The following is a 24,321-nucleotide window of genomic DNA, read 5'->3' on the forward strand; positions in this document are numbered from 1 at the left end:
GCGGTAGAATGGAGAAAAAAAAATTCTTAAAGCGGAATGAAAATGGCACTCGGCTTGTTGCCGTCAATAAGACAGGTTGTATACTTCACTAGAATAAAACGAAAATTTGCGAGGCGAGGTTTGAGGTTTTGCTTTTATTATCTGCTCCTTTCTAGAACGTCAAATGTCTTTGGTTTCAGAAACATAGAGGTGCGGTTACTACAGAGCAATAAAAAGCTTCTTGTTCATTGCGAAACTGCAAAATACCCACATAAATTTACTTACCGCACCTGTCACAACTAACGGATTTGCCGTTCAACAGTATTTTTTTAATTGAAATCCAACGTCAGGTGCTTGTCGGGATTTTTCGAAACCTTGCATAGTGAAGAATATGGGAAGGGACTGTCACGGTTTTAACGCGAACCAGAGGCTCGCATATACTTGCGCTTCATTTTCTTGCACTGATTTAAGGCATTCTGTAATCTCGGCTTACCCTGTCTGCATAAACCACCTGCCCCCTCGTCACAGCATCGCGTGTGGCACTTCACAACAAGAGTCACGGAATTAAGCATGAATCTCCAAAGAGCGCCATCCAAAGCTCACAACTACTTTCGCCTGGTGACAAAAAATCTTCGCGTGCCTCCGTATGAGTTCCTAGAAGACCTATATCTTGGGCTCCCTGCGTAACACGAGCCCAGGCATCATTCTCCAGTAAGTTAATTCGTGTGTGCTGCTTACATTGTTTACTGAAAGTATTCGTATTACCCATTCCAGGACGAGTATATAGCACTATTCGGTTATATATTAAGAACACTTTGACTAGTATTAAATGCCCTGCGTAAGCTCTGAGTCCTCCGCTACTCCATAAGTTCACATAAGCTGCTCACGAATGCTAATGATTTCATTCATCAACGTCCGGCAAAATTAACGCCCCTCGCCCTCGATCTGATTAGCAAAGTAAACATTAGGGGAAGATGTCACGGTATATCTAAAGTAAACAGCTAGACGCTACAAGCATATGAAGTAAAACTTCACGGTAATTACACCAGCTCCATTCCTCATTCAACACGGAATAAGAGCGCGTTTTCCCCAGAGTCGAACTTAGTCCTCTCATCACACGAATAATTACTTGCAGCTTCGGATTACGTAGCAAAGCTGACTGCACCAACAGTTTGCATATGAGGGCGCATACAAAACGCATTTCTTAGGCTTCGGTTACTCTCCCTTCCACTTGGAATGCTGGCCTTCGCTATAGGGCTAGGCATGTGGCCGACCAGTTTCGCAGAGCAAGCACTTATCTTAACCCAGCCTTAGTTCTGAGCTAAACTAAAGACTTTTCAAAGCAGGTATGCATTTATTCGCTACATTTTTGCTTCCTATTGTCAGCTGCTCTTCCGTCCACCAAGAAAAAACAAGGTTAATTGACTCGTGATAATCACTTCACTTTTTTGACGTTCTCGAGTTTGTTGCAATCAGTGGCTTCAAAATAATATCAGATGACGGGATACTGACTGTGAACGATATCTTTTTACTGTATCCTATAACAGCTTTGGTAAGACACAAAACAGTTAATTTGGGACAGGTTATAGCGCGTACATCAGGACGAATTGGTCTGACTTATTGAATGCGGGCCGCCATCTGGCGGATAGGCTGTAAACCACATTGTTATTACAATTGCTATTATGCATCTCAATCGAAGACCGCCGACATAGCCTTGATCTGGGGCCGTCTAACTCGGACCAACCTAACTGCTCTCCCATCCTCCTGCTTATATTCGACTCTATTATCACGCACTTAAGCATGAGCGGAGCGGTTTGCTTCGGGACTTCTCCCAGACATTACTCCTTTAAACATTTCATAAACATTTGTGAATGAATGAATGAATGAATGAATGAATGAATGAATGAATGAATGAACGAACGAATGAATGATTGTGATAATGTAGAAAAGGCTTTTATACGAGACTGCTCGGGCTTGAACTATCACTGTCTCCTTTTGGAGTCCCCACTCATAAACTGCCATTCTCTACGACCCCACATAATGACGTCGTCCACTACGGAAACGTTCAAAAGTGCTGCTGTCATTAGCCGTAAGCACGATCGCCTTCGTAAGCGACAGGGGGAAGCTTTGAGGACAGAGCAGGCGTAAGGGCAACGACGCCTCCAAAACTGACGAGCGAGAGCTTTGAACCTCAAAGAGCAACGCAAACAAGAACGCCTTCGGAAGCAATGAGCGAGAGCGCCTACTTTGGGTGTAGACGCTCAGCGAGAACGAGAGCGCTTCGCAAGATGCGGCTGAGAGTCCTCGACAAGCGGCTAACCGAGTGTTGGAAAAAGCACTGCGCGGGCGCCTGACGCTCTTCTCGTCATTTGTGAAGCCTTTAAATAGCGCTGACACCGAAAAGTCAGAGTGGTTGTCAGTGTTCATGTGCGAACTTGGGATACGAATTGCTAATAACTCACTTCAAGCCACTACCAGAAGTATACCTTGCAATAATTACATCGATGCACGACGCGTTGATCTAACCAGCACGAATTACCAAAAGTGCACCTTGAAATTATTACATCAATGCACGACGCATCGATCTAACTAGCAAGAATTATGAGTTACTTCGTTACCTCATGCCATTACTCGCTGTCCCGCCCGCGGCAGCACAGAGCTCACGCGTCGTCATTAACAGTGTTTCCTCAAAATCTCTAGTTGGTGGCAACAGAGCGCGAGTCAGTACACATGTACTCCTGCAGTGGAATAATCTAGGCATAGCACGGATTAGACAAATACTTTTTTCTCTCCTACCATCTGCCATGGCGCTATTGAACAAATGCGATAGGGCCGCTGTGTGGTTGCGCGTGCATGCCTATGTAGGCGTTTGCAGCTTGCAAGCATCGACGATTGGGCACGTAATGAGTGGAAGGACACTCAGAATGTAACCAATGTGCAATCTTCATAAAGGGTACGAATGGCTTGGGGGAAGAGAAAGGCCAATCAGCAGCGTTGCACAAACGCATGTAACGTCGCAAGCTGAGGAAGCCTGTAATGCACAATACAAAAGATCACTCCTCACCGCCAGTGCTGCAGAGTGAGCTGCCAACAGTGAGAAACGGAGGTATGAGAAAAGAGCTGCTGCCGGAATGAACCTTTATCTTGAAGTAAAAGATGGGGGCCATTGTTTTGCGTCCCAAGCAACGCGACAGAATATGTGAGTATGCGCAGCACGCACGGAAAGATGTATCGAAGCACTCAAGAGTGCTGTTTGCGTGCTGCACATTGGAATGAAGTTCTTTAGACAGAGACTCGCGCTGCCTACGTCAACTGTAAAATGCAAAACAAACGCTTTGTGTTGGTCCTTTTGGCTGTGTTTGTCTATGCATACTAGGCAAGGGCAGGCGTAGTAGCATAAATGCCAGGCGAACTAACGGGGACGAACCGAGCTTTAAAGAAAAAAAAGTCGAATGGCCTAGCTGAAGGAAACCAACTGAAGGCCATTGAGAGTATTTCATTGTTCAGGTTTGATCTCTAACGCTGCCTTCTGCTATCCCTTTTTTTATTTAAGAATACACGCTTTCTCCGGCCTAGTGTTCGGCTTTTCAGCGGGGGAAAGCTCCAGTCGCATTTGCTGCGCATAGTGGAATGGATGGACTACTGCTGTGGTTTAAGGATTGGTGTAGGGATCGTTTAATTCATGGCAGATTTATTGCTTCGCATTATCAACGACGTCATATCAAGCTAGTCGAAACATGTTTTTTCTAGGTGTCCCTGTTATAATATATTAGAGTGAAAGGCTTATAGAAGAAGAAAGGTTTTGATTACCTTGAAAAGACAGAGTTGATAATTCGAAGCTCTTGCCATGACCTAAACAATCTTCACTGATGTCTTCAGACCGCAACAGTAGCTCATTCATTTCCATATGCGCCGCAAATGCGGGAGGGGATGGCTTAGGACATCAGTTTCGCTAGATCAACCATAAGCCTTGTCGAGGCCTGTTGTCCGGCTTTTATGGCGGAGAAATGCTCGGGAAAATGCTGATCCGCATAAAGCTTACTTGCGACAGTGGGAGCCAAAGTCGCGTTTTACGATAATGAAGCAACATAATAACAAAACAAAAATGCATGCCGTCTATAACCAAGTTAAACGTTTGTTCATATGCATCAAATACTTTTCCCGTGTAATATATACCATTTCGAAAGCAATAGCATTTACAGGTTATAATTTCCTGAAACCCCAGTCGCTTTTTCCCTTCACTTCTGCATCTTCGTCATTGAACCTGTTCGCTTGTTCATTAGCAGAAGGGAAGAATTTATTGATCTAATGGAATTATTTGGGAAGGGAAGTGCGCTGGCTGTGTCACTTTAGGCACTACCTATTCCGGGATACCGCAGGCCGTCTCCGTTTCCCGAGCTCTTTTTACCAGGGTCCGCTGGGCCTGTAGGTCCGAGTTGGGCAGGGCAACTTCCCTGGACTCCCTGCTTGGCTGACTTATAATTTTTCTATTTGTGTTTTCCATAGATGAACACACAATGTGGTATACATAGATCAGCAAGCTGCTCCTAAAATTCGAACCTATCCGGCAATGTCGAATCCACGTGTTTTAGTGTAGCGTAATTTAGAAAAGAGGCGGTTTGGATTCGTGAGAGCTTGAACTCCTAGGATCTATGTGATGCCCTTGGCGGGTCCCGGGAGTATTCCCTTACAGAGTCGTAAACGATTTGTAATCTCCGATAAATGAATAGTGGGATTGCTGTAGTTAATTCCTGTGGTAGAATCGGAGGATTCAGTGGTAACCCGTGGCAGCCACGCTCTTGAAACAGCGTGCGCGGCGTCTTTCCCCTACACCACCCGGTGACCGGGCACACATGTAATCTGTTGTTCCCTAATACTAGTACCGGAATCTGTATTTCTCCGACGTGTCAGTAATCTTCTCCGGGCAAGAGGTGTTATCCAATCCCGCATGTAATTTCGGCCAGCGTGCCACAAGTACGACGTTATGTATTCTGCGCCGCAACGAGTTACATGCAGCAAGAAATTGCGCAAAAGTTTATGCGCACTCTCTTTAGCACGCGCCTCAGGTAAGGTGAAGCTGGAGGAGCTGCAGCAGGCGAATTAACTGTTGCTATACCAACCACAGTCACGGAGTATTACACCGACGGAACAGATGAGCGCGAAAAGAAGCAACTATTATACCGACTCCAAGTAATGTGTTATCACAGCGGCGTAGCTGGGCGAGCGTGCCCATCTAGTAGTAGCGCTTTCCGATGTTAACATTGGCAGGCAACGCGCGCAACCGGCTCCGCGCACCGCACCTGCAATCACTCGTACGCTCCACCGTCTCAAGGCTAAATTCTCCCCAAACTTGACCTTGGTAAACATGGCGTAGTGGACGTTTTCGCTCTAACATTGTTACATGTAGTTCCACTAGCTATTTTCAATCGCATTTAATACCCCCGGGAACATTTCAACCAATTGTAGGAACATCGGCGTAGTCAATGTTACATCGCGAAGCATGCCGCGTGGAAAGAAAAAAAAGAAGCTGGGAGTGAGGGTAAAGTGAAATCCTGGCGGAACAACACGTGCAGGAAAGAGCAGAACACTCGGTGATTGACACCGCAGTACTAACCGCAGTAACCGAGGTGGCCATCATGTATACGTTGCATTGCGTCATTACAATAAATAGAAACGAAATTCGCTCAATCACGGCCTTACAAAAACTTACCCCTATCGCTAACCTCCAAGAATTTACACAGCTGAATACGTTGACATAATTAATTGCACAACGAGAGGCAACAAGCAATATGAAGCGAAACTACGTTATGTCCATAGCATCTTTGTATGAAGAAGTGATAGCGCAAACAGTAACCATGTGCTGTCGACAGAGACGCCACGCCCTTTCAGCCCACGGACGGAATGCGCGCATACCCTCTCCGGGCTCCCGTATCGAACCCGACGGAAGGTGCTCTGCTCCGCTGCGAAGTAGCTCTCGGGTTACTCGGCCGTTCCGACCTCGGACATCTGGGGGGAGAGGGTGTGCTGAGAAGGACTGAATGGACCATGCCGCCACCGAAACGGACCCTTTCTCGGGTAGTGTGTGTTTTGTACGCCGTGGGAGTGAGTTTTGTAAATGAAGGGACAATAAATCTGTTCCTCTGTTTTGTGTTGACGACTGTGTCGACTACAAAACATTTCTCAGAAGTGAGATTGCAACCAGCTACCTTCCTCAAAAGTGCCTCTGAAGTGCTTCGACCACGTAAAGCCACGATGATGCTGCGTTCGAAGACAACGAATGGTGAACCCGAGGGCGAGGTATCGGGACCGGCTCACTCGACGAACGACGACAGCGTACAGAACGAAGATGAAACGCAGCCCAATGTCGAAAAGGGGTCCATGAATGCTGCAACGGTAAGCAGCCACGACATGGACAGCCCCAAAGAAGCAGTGCCCGTTCCTAGTGCCTTGGACTTCCAGGCGCTGATGCAGGCTGCATTCCAGACGGCGGTACGAGAGGCATTTCAGCTAGCAGCCCAGCTAATGCAATCGGCTCAATCGCCCCTACAGCACCCGTCGGCAGCTGCATCGGGCGTCATGGATGGCCGATTGGCCACGGCAAGCGCACAACTGGTGCCAATATTCAACCCATCTTTGCACGATCAGCCAACGGGCGAGACGTGGCTCAACGAAGTGGACAATCTGGCTGCAACCTACAGTTGGAGCGACCAGCAGACCATTTGCTTCGCCCTTACGAAGCTCCAGGCCATCGCAAAAATGTAGTATAATGGGCTCATAGATGTTCAACAAACTTGGGCCGGCTGGAAAACTGACATGAAAAAGGCGTTTCATTCGGCATCCAGTTTTCAACGCACATTCCGGGACATGGAGTCGAGAATGAAGGAGCGCCAGAAAAGTGTGGAAGCGTACTTCTACGACAAGCTGTCCAAATCAAGACGCTGCAACATCGGTGAAGCGGCTTGTATCACGTACGTCCTCACTGGACTCAACGAAGAATATCTGGTGTTGACCCTCAGCGCTCAAGGGTATGCAAGCCCAGAAGAGTTGCTCCAGTGCATGAAACGATTCTGCGACCGAACGAACACCGTCAAGCAGACGAGATCCAAGATGCTCTATCAGCCGTTGGATGCTCGACGTTCACACCGCGTCCAAGACGGCAACGACTGCGTAGCGGGAACTGCTCAACGTCCACCTCGCAACGGAGGCGCATCGGCAAAGGCACACGGACGGAATTACAACGAAAAGGGCGAGGCACTTTGTTTAATTGCTCTTCAACGGTCATTTTTCGGTTGCGTGCCCAAAACCTCAACTCAAAACGTGATGAACGAGTTCTGGGAAATCAGGCCACGAGACGAAAGATTGTTATTTGAAGGAAAGCTCAACAACTAGCAATGGGAACCGGCAATCCTTGCGCAAGAGAGAAACGATACAGTGGGCAGTATGGTGCCAAATCAGAAGTACTTAATGAGCGCCAAAGTGAACGGGAAGCCAACTAAGGCATACGTCGACATGGGAAGCCAATGCATAACGATGCGGCAGAGCAAAGCAGAAAAGTTGAAGTTCTCATATGAACCTTTACGTCGTCCCTTTACGATTAGCGGGTACGGATCGGGAAAAGCGTTGCCAATGGGCAGGTTTGAAGCGAAGTTGACGTTGGACCAGGCTACAGCCGACGTCCAGATCCACGTTGTCCGAGAAGATGTACAAGCTGTCCCACTGCTTGTCGGGCAACCCTTTATCGAACAGCCGCACATAACGATGATGTGCCGCAAAAATACAGTGCGCATTTTCGAGGAGCACGACGAGTTGGAGGATGAAGACGGGACTCTGGCCAACTTAGCTGTACCGGCCCTACTACCGCGACGAGTGAGCTTATGGGCGAAGGAGGCTATTGTCATACCTCCGAATTACGTCGGCTTTGTTGTACTGGGTGGTGACAAAGTTACTCAAAGTGACATCTTCGTCAACGGAAGGCTGCACGGGCCGCGTGTCCAATATGTACCAAGCTGTGTGCTGAGGGAAGACGAAGGGTGCGAGCCACGCATATCTGTAGCGAACGTCTCAGGGTCTCCGCTGACCATCGCACAAAACCAGAAAATCTCAAGGGGAACATTGTGCATGGAAGACGAATATTTCGAACCCTTCAATCTCGTAAGCTGTGACAAAAAAAACGCCGACAAAGGCAATCACGGGAGCTTCAGTGAGCCATGTTGATGCCCTCAGCAGGGCGCCTACCTGGAAGCTGAAGAGATTAATGTTGCAAGAAGCATTACTATCTTTATAACGGAGCTCACCGACGATGACTGGTTGACGCTAGCATAGAAAACCGACTCAAAGTTGCAGTCTATCGCAGACACCTTGAGGGGATCGTCGAAGACGAAAGAAGCGCATCGCATAAAAAGAGGAGTATGCCCTGATAGAAGGCGTGCTTTTCTGGAGATTATGCAACATAATTCACGTGAAGAACGCAACGTGCACACCTAGGATCAACGGACAGGTCGAGAGGTATAGCCGAATGATAACACCCGTCATTGCCAGTCTCTCAGAACGAGGCGACGGAAAGGACTGGGACGAAACTCTAACGCAGGTGCAATGGGGAATCAAAACACCGTAAACCGAGCTACGAAGGTGACGCCATTCGATCTGCTTTTCAACTTTCGCCCACGAAACGTGACAGGAGACCCAGTTGATTAGAGGCGACGGAAAGGACTGGGACGAAACTCTAACGCAGGTGCAATGGGGAATCAAAACACCGTAAACCGAGCTACGAAGGTGACGCCATTCGATCTGCTTTTCAACTTTCGCCCACGAAACGTGACAGGAGACCCAGTTGATTACGTCATCGCGCTGGAGCTTGACGCCAGCCTTCTTAGCTACGGGAGACGGCAATTGACAATATTCGTCAGGACCAGAAGAAACAGAGAGAGTTTCAACAAGCGACCAGGTAACATCATGTTGATCGAGAGGGAGCCAGTTTCAACGGGAGAGTTGCGCAAGCTGTGTCCAAAGTACAGGGGACCATACATGGTCATGGAAATGCTTCCCAAAGACCGATACAAAGTGCAAGACTTCCCCGAAGTACAGCGTACCCGGCGATTCTGCGAAGGCGTAGTGGCGGTGGACCGGATGAGGCGCTTCACATTGGGAACCACGGTGAGCGGTGATACCTCTTCAGAAGCCACCGAGGGCGACGACGACCAACCGGCCTACGAGTAAGAAATAAAAAAGAGAAACGCAAGACCCCATTCCAAACGAGGGCGGCTGGAAAGAAAAGGATGGCGAATGTTGTCGACAGAGACGCAACGCACTTTCGTCCCACGGACAGAATGCGCGCAGACCCTCTCCGGGCTCCCGCCTCGGACTCGACGGGGTTGTTCTGCTCCTCTGCGAAGTAGCTCTCGGGGTACGTGGCCGTTCCGACCTGGGACATCTGGTGGGAGAAGGTGTGCTGAGAGGGATCGAATGAACCGTTCCGCCACCGAAACGGACCCTTTTCCGGGCAGTGAGTGTTTTGTACGCCATGCGAGCGAGTGTTGTAAACGAAGGGACAATAAATCTGTTCCGTTGTTTTGTTTTGACGACAGTGTCGACTACACATGATTGACACGCACTCAAAGAAAAAAGAACAAAGATACGCATCCAGATACACCGGACACAAGACGATGCTCAGAACGCTGAGCAAAAAAACGTTGTCCACCGCACACACAAAGTTCTACACTCTAATGCCCCCCCCCCCCCCCAAACTCCCTTTTGATGCTCGCACCGTTATTCGCATCTTAGCATCCTCTTTAAGGAAAGTACACGTGCTGTCAGTCCCCCGTGCACTTTCCCCTCCGTCATAACTTAACGAGATTGGAGGAGGTTTCCCTTAGAAGGATAAGAGCTGATGCGGCCCCTACCCCGTCGATAACATGCCGATTGGAATCTGAAGAACACATCGCACCCGCCACATGCCCGAAGTGTTCCACACCATCTGCAGAAATGGATGTTCGCCACCTGATCTGGACTTGTGCAGGGACAAGGGCATCAAGTTTAAAGATTCTGCAGGAAGTGGGGCTAACCGCAATAAGGGAAGAAGACTTGTCCAAATGAGTCACCGACAAAAATAAGAGCAGGAGCCTTCTCCGGTTCGCAAGGTAACATAATTTACACGGGTTTTTATAATATGCCTTATGGAAAGCTTGCGTAATAAAAAAAAAACTGCATGCAGCGACACGGTATGCCAGTTCACTGACATGCAGTACAGATTTCGTACGATGAGCGAAAGTCATCATTCATATTCGGTTGTAGCTTCAAAGGATAGCGCTCTTGCAGGTGCTCGCGAATCGTAGCCTTTTGTTAGACCCAGGGCTAAATAACGATTCGATTACGGTGATGTACGGGATTTTCCTAGGTGTTCTTGCTTGCTGAAGTCATAGATGCAGCCACATCTGAATGTGTCATTGACCGACTGGGGGAAACACTCGCGCAACCACAATGGTCGCCCCAGAAAACAGTGAGCGTTACTTCAAAAGAGGCGCTTTTCGCTGTAGCAGAAAATATAGACATGGTATAGAACATCGTACAATACTCGAAGATTTGACTAGTGGGCGGCACGGTATAAAGATTGCATGAGGAAACCGATGACTATAAAAGCAGGCTGTAAGAACGTGAGCCTCAAAACTTATTAGACGGGCTAGTTAGATGCTTGACTAAGCGTGTTACCGACCAAATGCTAAAACAAGGCTCCCATTCCAGACCTCTTATCAACGGTTCCCATTTCTTTAAAGCACCACAGGCTTACACTAATTGGTGCGAGGAGTCGGTGAGCTTAGCTCTACACTTTTTATTCTCTTTAGATGTTTTGACCTCCGCGGTCAACGAAAAAGAAGTGTTTAACTGAAAGATCTCGTACCCTTCCTAATATTCATATGTACAACCACGAGAACACGCTGGTAACCATGGTGCTTGTAGCATACGTTGGGATTGATCGGTTGTGGGCTAGTAATTTTTTTTAAGATAACACAAAGGCATTGCTTCCGAAATCCATTCTGTTTATAAACATTGCACGCATGTTGTTCCCCCGCATGCAGTGCCATAGGGGAAATGAACTGGCAACAACGCACTGGCGTCTCAGCCCAACCTCGGCACTGTTTGAGCCCTAACTATGGCATAAACATGAGACCGGAAAGCGTGGCGTGACATGGTCCATAGGGTCACGAAGAGGCGGACACGACTGAACGACTGAACTGATGGCATAAACATAGGCGCATTGAAGCCGTTTCCCTAACGAGCGCAGAGTTAACGCGCCTTTATCGTTATTATTGTTTGAATATTTTTGTCACGCTAATCCCTATACATCAATCAGGGAGGCACGTGCCACACAAAGAAATGATTTCGCAGGCTAGAGGACATTGCCCATGAAGGCGGACACACCTGCTGCGCTGTGCTCAAGTTACGAGGATCCATGTTGCTTTCTTTTCATTGAATCTTTCTCTCTCATCATAGCATCTCTAGAGCATACGCTGAACGACTACCATCTAAAAAGCCAGAGTTGACCCGCTGAAGCTGCGTGCGCCACATCGATTATGCAGAACATGCACGATGATCTGAGGATGCTGGCCGACGCTGTGCCATGTATTTGACCGCGCAAGCGCCAGAAATTGAGCATATGAATAGTGAAGAAACCTGTATTATTTCTGGTTACCATACCCCAGAGGCTGCAATCTGCTGAACAGCTTCACACTGGAGACATCCCTTCGACCACCGATCTTCAAGCCCGCAACAGGAGATAAGTTACCGAGACTCCTCGTCCTCGTTTGCAGGCCAAAGAAGTCAGTAGATCCATTACTCTTTAGGGCCACTGCATCGTGCCCTGAGGTCACTTACAGAAGAACAAAACATAAGCCTCAGTAATTCTTCTTTCTGTTCCAAATGCTGCAACATGATTCCTAAATGTTGACTACTTTCTAACACAATAAAAAAAAGTTTTGTTTTGTTCCCTACAGCCAACTGATGTTGGCGAAGTTATGTCGAAAACATGACGATCTTTTGTTATGAGTACTGCTTTTTGTTCAACCCCACGAAGCAAACCAAACCAATTCATTGAATATGAAAGTGCCTCGTAGCACCCTAAGAAGCGAAAGAAGGATTGATAGGTCGCACAGTTGCGAGGCACAAGCTACAGTCAATCTCATAATTTATTATATGTTATTCTTTGCAAGCTATATGAAAATTATACCGGATTCGGCGGCCGCTTTTTAATGGAGGCGGAAAGCAAGTCGCCAGTGTGCTGTGCGATGTCAGTTCACGTTAAATAACCTCAGGTGGTCGAAATTTCCGGAGTCCTCAACTACGGTGTCTCTCATAGCCTGAGCCACAATGAGACGTTAAACCCCACAAACCAAACCTAAATGGAAACTTTTACTCGTAAAAAGACTCCGATAACACAGATATCTTATCAAGCGGAAGTTGTTCACGCTTTCTTCCTAGGTGATCATTTTTCTTCCGGTAAGTAGGTTCAAGTAGCGCACTGTGCAACGTCGTGATTTCAGCAACCATTTTTCGACCTGTTCATGTTCTCGAAACTAATCACAAAATTGCTGCTATAAGCTCCTCGAAATGTGTCTTTTGTTCTCGAAAGGAATTCTAATCTTGCCATTTTTTTTTACGAAAGCTAGATAGTATTACCGCTTTCGAAAGATTACGATTGCTTTCATTTAAACATTTCACGCAATACTTGGTCACAAAGGGAAATAAATGCGCGGATTGCTGAACGCCCTCTCACTGTCCGCCGTTCTAGCGTGCAATTTTCGCACTGTGATCTGGACAGTGTCGACATTATAGGAATCCTGCAAAGTGTGTTAGATGAGACGGCCGCGGAAGGGATGCGTTAATCAATGAGCACTATTGATCTCCCGCTTCTTTGAAGCCGCTGCTGAGCTCTGATGTCTTTGAGGACAGCGGAGATAGTAAACAACGGCGCTGTTTACAAAGACGAGTGATTCGGAGAAAGAAATGCCCAGCTTAGGACTAGAAGGGTAGCATGTATACACACTCTCAGATGGTGAAGGAGGTACCGATAACGAGCAAATTTAGAAATTGTGCACTTTTTATTAACTGCGGAGACATTTACGCTAATGATAAAAAAAGAAAATTTGAAATAGTTATTTAATGCCAAGCAGGTACATTGACCAGTACTACTCAACGTACAGCAGAAAAGGAAGAAATATATAAACTTCATGTAAGGATGTTGAAAATTTAGACACATTCTGTGCGGCGCTGGCAACAACGCTTCCGCATTTCATTCTGAATATATTTAATACGAGTTGACCACGATAATAATTTTAAATAATGTACCAAAATTAAAGTTTGCTCAGTGTAGATTCTCTGAAATTGGCAACGCTCCAAGACTGTGGTTGACAGATTGGCGTATTTTCGCCTTTTCATGATAGTGGCTGCTTATAGCCTTGTGAATCAATCATCTGCAGGAGGGGAACCGCAAAGCATCGCTGGGCGACGCTTTGTGGTTCCAGTTGGTTGTGTGGTTCCACTTCTATATGCGGCGTCACCTCTATAAAGTGAAGAAAGCGTTGCTCTTGATGCTTTCTTCTTTGGTCGAAAGCGAGTAATTGTAGCTTCAAGAACTGTACGGATAAACGTAAGCCCTGTGTTTCCATCTGTGGAAATAAATAATCTGCACATTCACCCATGTTCTGATGAAAACCGGCGTATTGCCCCTGTCTGTCAACAAAATAGAAACCACGCCAGTTCTGTGCAGTGTGACACTTGTTGCATAACAACAGCATCGAAGAGAGACGCAGGATTCGTTTAGAAGGGTGCATGAAAGTAATGTCATCGATAGGTAGTCGGGTCATTAAATTCAACTCCAGTGCACGTCCCTACTTATCATCAGATGTACACAACGGCTAAAGTTATCATTAATATCGAATAAAGTCAAGGAAACCTATTTCATGAAAAGTGCCATACAGAATGACGTCCTTGTGGGTCGAGTTGGTTCAAGACTTGAAAACACTAGGAGCAACAACGACAACAGAAGAAAGAATACGACACCACATGCGCATGAACCACGTCCCTACTTATCATCAGATGTACACAACGGCTAAAGTTATCATTAATATCGAATAAAGTCAAGGAAACCTATTTCATGAAAAGTGCCATACAGAATGACGTCCTTGTGGGTCGAGTTGGTTCAAGACTTGAAAACACTAGGAGCAACAACGACAACAGAAGAAAGAATACGACACCACATGCGCATGAACCACGTCCCTACTTATCATCAGATGTACACAACGGCTAAAGTTATCATTAATATCGAATAAAGTCAAGGAAACCTATTTCATGAAAAGTGCCATACAGAATGACGTCCTTGTGGGTCGAGTTGGTTCAAGACTTGAAAACACTAGGAGCAACAACGACAACAGAAGAAAGAATACGACACCACATGCGCATGGGGTGTCATATTCTGTCTTGTGTTGTTGTCTTTGCACCATAGGTTTTCCGTATCAAACAGCAAGACAAGATTTCTTTGATTTTAGAAGTTAGCTTGCCTGTTCCCCAGCCTTAGAATTCGTATATTTTCACTTGCCAATAATTCTGTTTTTATGAAATAATTAAATCAGTGTCGCCAAAAAGGTGACTGCAGTCAAAACAGGAAAGTATTTCGAACATACATTTAGTATCTCTGAAGATCATTGGCGAAGCCTCATATATCTCACATAGATGTCAGCCTCCTCAAAAAATTGCGCCCAATATCTTTGACAACGAAATATTAGCATGCAACCTGACGGCTCCTAAACCTATCCATAGTCGCAGAGATTGTTTCCTGGAAAACCAATGTAGCTCATATGTTTGTCGTTAGCGATTCGATTGTTAGTCACTGAAATCTAGGTATGCTCATAACCTCCTCCTTCGAAGAGTTGCGACACGGTAGCTAAGCGATGTTATGGTGTACAGTTTCACAGTTCAGCCAGCCATAGAGCGACCTTCGTACTGTGCCCAAGCATGCTGGCCGCTTTTTGTGTAGGCGAAGAACAAGGCAACCATCGGCTGTGCGAAGTCAGTGCATCTTAAAGATCCCCAGGTGGTAGAAATTTCAACAACACTCCGCTGCGGTTTCTCGCACAGCCTCAGTAGCTTTTGAACTTTAAGTCCCGCCAAATAATCCAAACAAAACCTTCATGCCGTTTCCTATTTATGTCAATCCTTGCCTGGTAGAGTGGACTGCATTTGCTTTCCTCAAACTTGTTTCTTTTTTTTTCAGGTTTCAAGAACGTTTTTGCGATAGTAAGCAATCATTGCGCTCACTTCTGGACTTCATAAAATCAGCCAGCCTTTTTCCATCCATTCAATCATTTATTCATCCTTCATCTCATACCCTTCATCCTTCATCTCATACCCTACTGATGCCCTGAGGCAATAAATATCGACTAAAAAAGAAAAAAGAAAGCAATCATTGCTATAGACTTAGGGGCCATCCTTTCAGAGCGCTCTGAAGCGCTTCCAGTTCTTTCACGCCCACACAGATGTCTCGGCACAACTCTGGCGAATAGAAAACCATCACCTGACAAGACGAAAATGAAGCCGTCTAGAGAAAGCTGAGGACCACGCAAAAACAATAGAAAAGCTGCATGCCGAAGAAGGTAGGATAGAACATTTTCTCACAGTGAGGTGTTAAACAGGATTCGTGAAAAAGACAGTGTTCTCCAACATCATCCCAACCTTCGACATCATCTGATGAGATGAACCTGGGAACTGAACACTATTACCCTGTAAAAAGATCTGCTCCAGCTGAGGATCTAGATAGTCTGACCCGAAAAAAAAACGAATCTGGAAAACCCACCACACAGCAGCCACTAACGCATTTCTACACGCTCATTACAAAAAGAGCAACCGAGCACAATGAATGGCTTTAAAAACTGAAGTTGAATTTTTCTAACTGAGAGCTTCAAAGCTGGAGGTGGCCTTCTTTAACTTACAGCATAGATAACCGAAAACGAAAGAGCACCTCCCTGTAATTGAAGGGCACCAATCCTGAGCAACAGGAACAAGTGGCGAAAATGAGACTCACACTCAAACCAACTAATCATAACCCCGAAACCAGTTCAAAGAGAAATACATAAATACCGAGCTCGGCGGGCCACTCAATCTCACCTACACTGGTAGGGACAACCCGAGGTTAGATGAACCTTTCAGCGAAGCAGAAGTTTAGACAGACCTAGCACGACTGAAGACGGCATCCTTCCTCTGATCATTTTCGGTAGCAAAGCGCCTAAGAAATCTAGATAAAAAATCTGTGGATGCCTTAACCGAGTACCTAAAAAAATGGTGGGAAACTGAAGAAATTCGAATATTGAAACATGCCAAAGTGAGTTTTATTCCATAGGCACATAAAACGAATGACCTGGACAATATTACACACATCTCCCTGACTTCATTCTTAGGGAAACTAATGGAGCATGGTATCCTCCAGAGACTGCAAGAATACACCGAGAAAGAAAACATTTTACTGCACAAGATGATTTAGATTAAGAGAGGCCTATCCCAAAACATATTAACGCGAAAGCGTTACTTCGCTATATTCACAGATTTCTGTCCGCAGAACGCGTCCGCAAAATCGTGTCCACATCAGTTGCGGGTAATTGATAATTGGTAGAGACTAATGAGTGGTGTCAATCAATAAAGGCTGATTTAATGTTGCTACAGAAAAAAATAAATAACCAATTCGTTAATTAGGTAATTAAATATAGGCAGAATATTTAAAAGTTGTCTGCAGCAGTTGTGTGTAATTGAGAAGTAGTAGAGGTTGAGTGGTGTAAATCTATTGAGGGTGACGTAATGTTGTGTGCGAGGAAGAGGAGGAGAAATTGAGGTTGAAAGGCAGGGATATTAACTAGAAGGAATGAATTTCGTTGGCTACCCTGCATTGGGGAAGGAGAATGGGGGATTAAAGGGGAGCCTACAAGATGAGAGGAGGCGAGAAAGTCACAATCTGTCAGTCAGGCTAGTCTCTTAAAAAGCGAAGAAGTGCCTTGTACGCTTTGAGCGCAGATGACTTTTGTGGCCATGGTCCCAAGACCTTCCCTTCAGTTAAAGGGTGCGCGTCCAGACGATCCAATGCAGTACGCAGCGTAGGTCGTTCAGTTTCAAACACAGGGCAATCACAAAGGAGGCCAATAAGGTAATTAGGTAATTTATTAGAGGCAAAAATGAAAAAGTAAAGCCGAAAATGGCATCATTAGCGAATGGCTTGGCGCCACATTTGAATGTATGAAATACTAAATTAGTTAATTAAATAAGTCAATTAGGCTGACATCAAAGATGTAATGTCACAAAACCTGAAGTACAGCCGAAAAAAGGGCATAGGAAGAGATTGGCGCTCAATTTGAAAGTACCAACGACTGAAGTAGTTAATTAAGACAGTCAATTAGAGTAACGTTAAGGATGTGACGTCAAGCAACCGGAAGTAGAGCCGAAAAAGGGCCTAGGAAGGAATTGGGGCGCAATTTGAAAGTACCGAAGACCAAAAAAGGGGAAGCAAGAAGTGAATTAAGGTGACGTCAAGGATGTGACGTCACGCAACCCGAAGTAGAGCCGAAAAAGGGCATAGGAAGAGATTGGCGCTCAATTTGAAAGTACCAACGACTGAAGTAGTTAATTAAGACAGTCAATTAGAGTGACGTTAAGGATGTGACGTCAAGCAACCGGAAGTAGAGCCGAAAAAGGGCCTAGGAAGGAATTGGGGCGCAATTTGAAAGTACCGAAGACTAAAATGGGTAAACAAGAAGTGAATTATTGTGACGTCAAGGATGTGACTACACAAAACCTGAAGTAGAGTCGGAAAAGGGCATAGGAAGGGATGGGCGCGCAATTTGAAAGTACCAGACTAAGATGAATAAACAAGAAATGAATTATTGTGATGTAGAGTATGACGTCACGCAACCAGAAGTAAAGCCGATAAAGGGCGTAGGAAGAGATTGGCACGCAATCTCGAAGTACCACAGAATAAAAGAATAAACAAGAAGTGAATTAATGTGAAGTAGAGGATGTGACGTGCTGCAACCGGAAGTAGAGCTTAAAAGGGCATAAGAAGGGATTGGCGCGCAATCTGAAAGTACCAAAGACTAAAATGAATAAACAAGAAGTGATTGAATGTGACGTAGAGGATGTGATGTCACGCACCCGAAAGTAGGGCCGAAAAAGGTCATGGGATTGGCGCGCAATTGGAAAGTACCAAAGACTAAAATGAATAAACAAGAAGTGAATCGTTTTGACGTAGAGGATGTGACATCCCGCAACCGGAAGTTGAGCTGAAAAAGGGCATAGAAGGGATTGGCGCGAAATTTGAAAGTACCGAAGACTAACATGAATAGACAAGATGTGTTAAGGCAACTAAAAGCAACCAGAAGTAACCAACGGCAGCACCCATGCTTTCGCATTACTCCAATACTGATTCTGCAGTGCTCTTTAATTCTATGTACAACTCTCACCTGATATGATTAACAAAATGATAACCAATATTAAGACCATTATCGGACTGGACATTAAAAGGCTTTTTACTACGTATCGCACCACGAGAAATTATAGCACCTTGCAGTACTCAGCTTTAATGAATGCACTACAATCTAATCTATTGAAACTCGAGAAGAAAGGTAAACCACAGGGAGCGTCATATCCCCTTTTCTGTTCAATTTGCATTTTTCAAGACACTATATAAACTGAACGCCATCAGCAGCATGCACCATAACCTGTACGCCGATGATATTACTGTATGGTTAAACAAGGCTCTGAAGAACGGATAGAAGGAGCGCTACAGAAGGCTGCCAGGCTAGTTAAAGAAGAGGTTACAAAAAGCAGGAGCCAAGTGCTCGCCGAGCAAGTTGGTCATTAAGAAGATGCAAGCCAGAAGACAGAATACCGAATAATGTAAAACTCCAAGTTAAACAAGTAAAGAAAATTATGATCCTTGGACTAAGAATAACTAATGAACCATATAACACAACCACTCTAGAAGGAATCAAAAGATCTTTCAAGCTGCAGGACGAAGGATTAGGTGCATCGCTAATCAAAAGAGAGAAAAGAAAGAGCATGATCTCTTCCAGATCAGTAATCCGTTTCCAATAAGCAGATTAACGTACTCACTCCACTGCCTAAATCTACTTAAGCCTGAGATTGGGTAGCTCAGTAATATGAGCACGTCGGCTTACAAAACAACTATGTGCCTTTCTGATTACAGAGCAAACGAGAAACAACAATTTTGAAGAAATGAAAGAAGCACAACAGACCTTGAAATTCCAGGCGCTACGCGCAAAACCCATAGGAAGAGCCACCCTACATCAACTGGACCGTAAAACAATAACAAATAATAGCTTTGCTGAGGGCGCATATTCTTATCAAATACAGATAGCAATATGAGATCACAAATAAACAGATTGCTCGATTCTATGACGGTTCCAGCTTATGCCAAATATTAGGATTTCTTGATTGAAAAAATGCTCAGGATGGGGATGTTCCTGGTGTGATTGAACGCTTGTATTCATACTTGCTGCCATATGCGCTAACCCGTCAGCGTCGTACGGTGATCTAGGGTTGCCGTTTAAGCACACATCATTACACTGCCTATCACATTATATGGTTACGGGGCGGCAAGTTGATGAACACAAAGAATAGAGAACAGGAGATGATGTCCGAATACTGCGAGATGATTTTAATGAATCCTGGTTGGCTTTGCGCGAGCGCCCCTGCCCCCTTCTTCCTCGTTCGTACCAATATTCTCATGTTAGTGAAACTCTTAATAAACGTAATCCTTGGATAAAGCGGAAAATTACACACTTGAAGGGCAAACTTCCACGATTAAGTAAACTAACGCTATCCAAGTCACGGGCAAAACACTGAACAGATTCGCAATCAATCACATTTTCTAAAGCAACGAACACTGAAACATATTTACACAAGCATTACCTTCAGCAACTTCACCAAACAGCTCCCCAAAAGTTTGGATATATCTCCATTGTCGAAACTTAGGGAAAATGAAGTACCGTCACATTAGGCCTCAATGAAGGCTAATAAATTTATTCAGTATTTTCAAACGGCTTTCATACTTGACAAAACTTCTATGCCGGACCTGGAATCACAATAGTGTCTCATAGAATGAATCTAGACCAACTAACACTAAGTGAATCAGGAATTTTCGCTTTTCTTCTCAATCTTAATGAAACTAAATCTAGCGGCCCTGATAAAAGTAGTGGTGGTCTAGCTCTGGATAACCTATAGTTGAATTGCGAAAGCAACGCCGGAAGCCCCTTTTTCCCGCTACAATATTTTCCAATCACGCGGCCCTATCAGTGTAAAGTGTGGCATTATTGGGGACAATTAAGCTTATCCTTTAAGGGTATGATGCGAGAGCGTAAGCTACCAGCCCAAATATAAAGTCACGCTTCAACCAAGCCGTATGAACGTGCCTGTGTGTCGCAGGGGTAACGAGAATGCAAACGGTTCTGGCAGGCTGATTCTGATATCACCCTCTCATGAAAGGAAGGACCCGAGTTGGCAGCTCCTGCCCGTAGCATAAGGGTAACGTGAATTCGAGCATCATGGTAGGCTGATTTTTTATGAGGAGACCTTCACGGCCTCTTCACGGCGTAGCTGCGGCCACCCTATAGGTTTCGCCGCTTTGGCTGCCGTAGTATTCCTTTCGGAATAATATTCCAAATCTACCCCTCAACACATATGCAGAGGGTGTATCAAAATACTTGTTCCTGGTTTATAAGAAGCCGCTTGAAAATTTGGAAGGTCAGAGACTGGGAAATCGCAAACGTTCACATTCATAAACTGGGTGACTGCACAAAAACACCTAAATATAGCCCTTTTTCACTCACCTCTGCGGCATCGAAGATCCTTGAAATGTCATCCTGTAGCAGATAGTAACTTGCATTGAAAAACAAATCTACTCAGTGCTAACCAATATGGCTTCAGGAAAGAATTGCCAAATATAACTCAGCTGTTAGAAACAATCCGCGATCTCGCATCTGTTTTCGACTAACGCAGCCAGATTGACATCTATTCCTTCACTTTCCAAAAGCAATTTATTGTGTATCGTAAACCAAACAGATGTTTAGGCTTCACCAAATTCTTGGCTGTAATTAGGTAACAAACTGGATAAATGATTATTTTTTCTGACCGCTACCGATACGTTTAATATGACTGTGACGCAAAGCAGCAAGTTAAAATAATGTCTGGCGTACTCCTGGGAATAATTATTGCACCCATTTTACCTATCCTCATTTATGCTAACGACTAACATTAAATCATAAGAAAATCGTTTGAATGTTCGCAGATAATTGCATTATATCTGACGAATTTAATCCACATAACGATCAGGTAAATAATTTAAACAAAGCAGTTAGTCAAATATAAAAAGGGGGTCGGGAGTGCAAATGGCTTTCAATCTTTAGAAATCCGTTTTTATAGCTGCGTTAAGAAATAAGCACCCGCTTGCCTTCCCGAACGAAGTTGAAGAGGAATAATTAAAGGCACTAAAAGAATTCAAATGTCTCGGAGTCATCATTCCTTCAGATTTGAATTTGATACAAGATTTACAATACATATCAAATGGGCCTAAGGACGCGGGATCGAATCCTGGACTCGGCGGCCGCTTTTCGATGGAGGCGAAAAGCAAGGCGCCTGTGTGCTGTGCAATGTCAGTGCACGTTAAAGAACCCCAGGTTGTCGAAATTGTTGGAGTCCTCACTACGGCGTCTCTGATAGCCTGAGTCGCTTTGGGACGTTAAGCCCTATAAACGGAACGAAACGAAATGTGTTATCAAATGGAACCTGCATTTTAAACTTTGACATTTCAGTGCTACTCACCAAAAAATCCCATATCATCTGTGACTGGCCATCCACAGCAGAGACTTTGATATTACAACACAATATCATTACTAATTTCGAAATATATTTCTCTTGTGCAGGCTTCCTTTTCTGCTCGTATAATTTGTGACGTGATTGTGATCATCTAATGCTGCAACAAGCTCAAAATAGGTTGGCAATGTGAATAAAATGAAATGAAACAAAACTGTACTCACTAGGCAGAAGCGCAGGCTTGATCGTATTGAAGTTCTGAGGGAATTCCGCAGCATCTGCAGGTTTGAGACCTTTACTCCCGGTGAAGCAACCTCTGATTTCCAAGTGCTCAGTTTTCAATTCACTGACGTGACTTACGCAAAGCCTGGTTTAAGCTTCAGAACATAAAAAGCCAGCCGTTAACTGAAAATGTGCGTCGGAAACATCCACGAATTCACAGCTGGCTCAGACGGAAGGAATGATGTCTGCGTGGGCGATGCACATGTGTCGTGAATTTAGTACCCTATGCAGACTCAGCCAATTAGTGCAGCCAGCAGAATACAATCAGCGGGTGCCCAGACAGCCTCTGAACTTTAGTCCGGGCTTTCAAGTTTAAATTAGTACAAGGTCCAACCGAACACTTTCAAATGGAGTGCTCTCGAGCCTTTTGTAATCCCAAGTCTTAAAAGGAACCGTTCTCTGATTTCAGTTTACGCTAGAAAAACGTTGTTCTTTTTTGTGCGTGAAAAGCACTTTTTCAGTCTAGTTGAAAAATGTACCACCTGCCTTTTATAAAGCCATAATTCTTTCCTAATGAAACCGGTCAATATGCAGTGGTGTATTACGCCTTCTTAATGATTTATTTGTTTACATATACTGTAACTTCGATGAGGTTGATGTAGTGAGCGCAGGGAGAGGAAACTTTATCAGGAAAGTACGAACACTACACAAATCACAGAAAGTAAACATGGCACTGGAAATCAATGGCCGTCAAAACCTCTTTAATGGGTCGAGTGCGGACATTTCTAGGCATTGAATTCAAGAGTTGAAAGGCCAGAGGAAAAAAGCTGTGTTCAATCTCAGTGTGGGAGAAGAAAGAGGTATTTTCAGGCTATGCTTATCTTACATGACAAAACTTTGCGCTCAATGTCTTTGATGACTCGCGAGCGCTCTGAAAGTGTTAGGCTTTGATTTCTCTATTGCGTCCGATTATAAGGATCACCATGTATGTACCCACAAAGGATCCTTGATTAATCATGTGCCCAGCTGACGAAACGTGGCATTGCGTTTAGGGTCATAAGTATGCCCTTCTGAGATCTGGTTGTTATGAAGGGAGACGTAGCATTGACTCAAAGGCACTGTGTTTAAGCAGGACCGGTTTCCTGATCACCTTCGATGTTCTATCCCCGGTACCACCGGGTACCCACCGGTTTCCAGTGGGTACAGGATTTCCCCCCCTCCCCCCCCCCCCCAGCCAGGTGCTCGGCTCTTCCGGAGTGCAATGTTCGGAAAACGGTGCCATGGACCAAAAACGTTAGTTCTAAACAAATTACCAAATATAAGCTTCAATCGCGCTAGGCGGACTTATGGTGGTCCGATTGTGGAAAGGATTACTGCCCACCGGCGCAACTAACCGAGCCATGACCTTTTCCCAAGCGTTTACCCACATAACAACCGAGCATCAGGCCGAGCTAAACATTACCCATTTAAACCAGTGGGTGCCCGGCGGCACCAGGGATCGAACCTGGTACATTTTTTTTAATGAGAGACGGATGCTCTACGCCAAGACCATCGTTTCGGGGCAGAGTTACAGCCTGCCAAACAGTATCTCCCTGGCTTACTTGAAATCGCCCAGGCCGAGCCCGTTCCCAGGAGCTAAGTGCCACAAATGAAGGACACCCACAGCGGGGATCGCATATGTATCCTTTGCTTTGGGTCATCGTCGAGCCGTCAAACAATCCTGGCAGCTCTACTACTGGCACCGCGTAGGTCGTGTTGTGGGCTGAACCCCCGTGTTTGGGCAGGCAGGGTAGTAACACCCGCGGTGCACTTTCATGATGTGCACCCCTGCTAGACGCCGTATCGCCCCCGACTTCGGTAACTCTCTTCGTGCCGCGCTTCGAGCGAGAGCCCGATTCTTCCAAGTTTTCTAAGCGTCTGTTTGACACCATCGGCACGCTGTTTTTCCTTCTACTTTGTGTTCAGCTTTCCCCTAAACAGATTTCATTGCTAATTTATGTGATTACCGAGGTAAAAATATAAAAAAGGCATAAAAGTACAATCCGCAATGCTTTCCTTGGCCTCGCCGACTGTTGGCTTCTTTCCTTCATGTATTATAACGACTACCCTCATTTCCCCTTCATTCATCTGCGTGTAGCCTACGGGGGTCTCGGTTCTGGCTGTCTTTAAGCCATCGGTAGCGTAAGAGGGTTTTAGCACAGCTTTGCCTTCGCTCTTGATCACGTTCAACGTGACGTCGGCGGTAACACAGTACGTTCCACA

General features: G+C 45.3%; 1 protein-coding gene across 19 annotated transcripts in view; it reads right to left on the bottom strand.

The window, feature by feature from the left end:
• Positions 1 to 22,293, bottom strand: part of LOC146199551 (uncharacterized) — a 153,405-nt gene extending 131,112 nt beyond the window's left edge. For 15 of the 19 annotated variants that reach the window (XM_084595053.1, XM_084595061.1, XM_084595064.1 and 12 more), the window contains exons 1-2: positions 22,062 to 22,293; positions 20,856 to 20,888 (exon numbers count right to left, since the gene is read on the bottom strand). In XM_084595053.1, the coding sequence (XP_084451179.1) occupies positions 20,856 to 20,888; positions 22,062 to 22,115 (87 nt within the window). In that variant the 5' untranslated portion in view covers positions 22,116 to 22,293. Of the gene's footprint in view, positions 1 to 20,855; positions 20,889 to 21,846; positions 22,008 to 22,061 lie in introns of all 19 variants that reach the window. The other 4 variants (XR_014705094.1, XR_014705092.1, XR_014705093.1 and 1 more) reach the window with 3 other exon arrangements.
• Positions 22,294 to 24,321: the final 2,028 nt, after the last annotated feature.

This window comes from Amblyomma maculatum, chromosome 2, assembly GCF_055883805.1.
Source record: "Amblyomma maculatum isolate TAMU_Amacu chromosome 2, ASM5588380v1, whole genome shotgun sequence".
NCBI lineage: Eukaryota > Metazoa > Arthropoda > Arachnida > Ixodida > Ixodidae > Amblyomma > Amblyomma maculatum.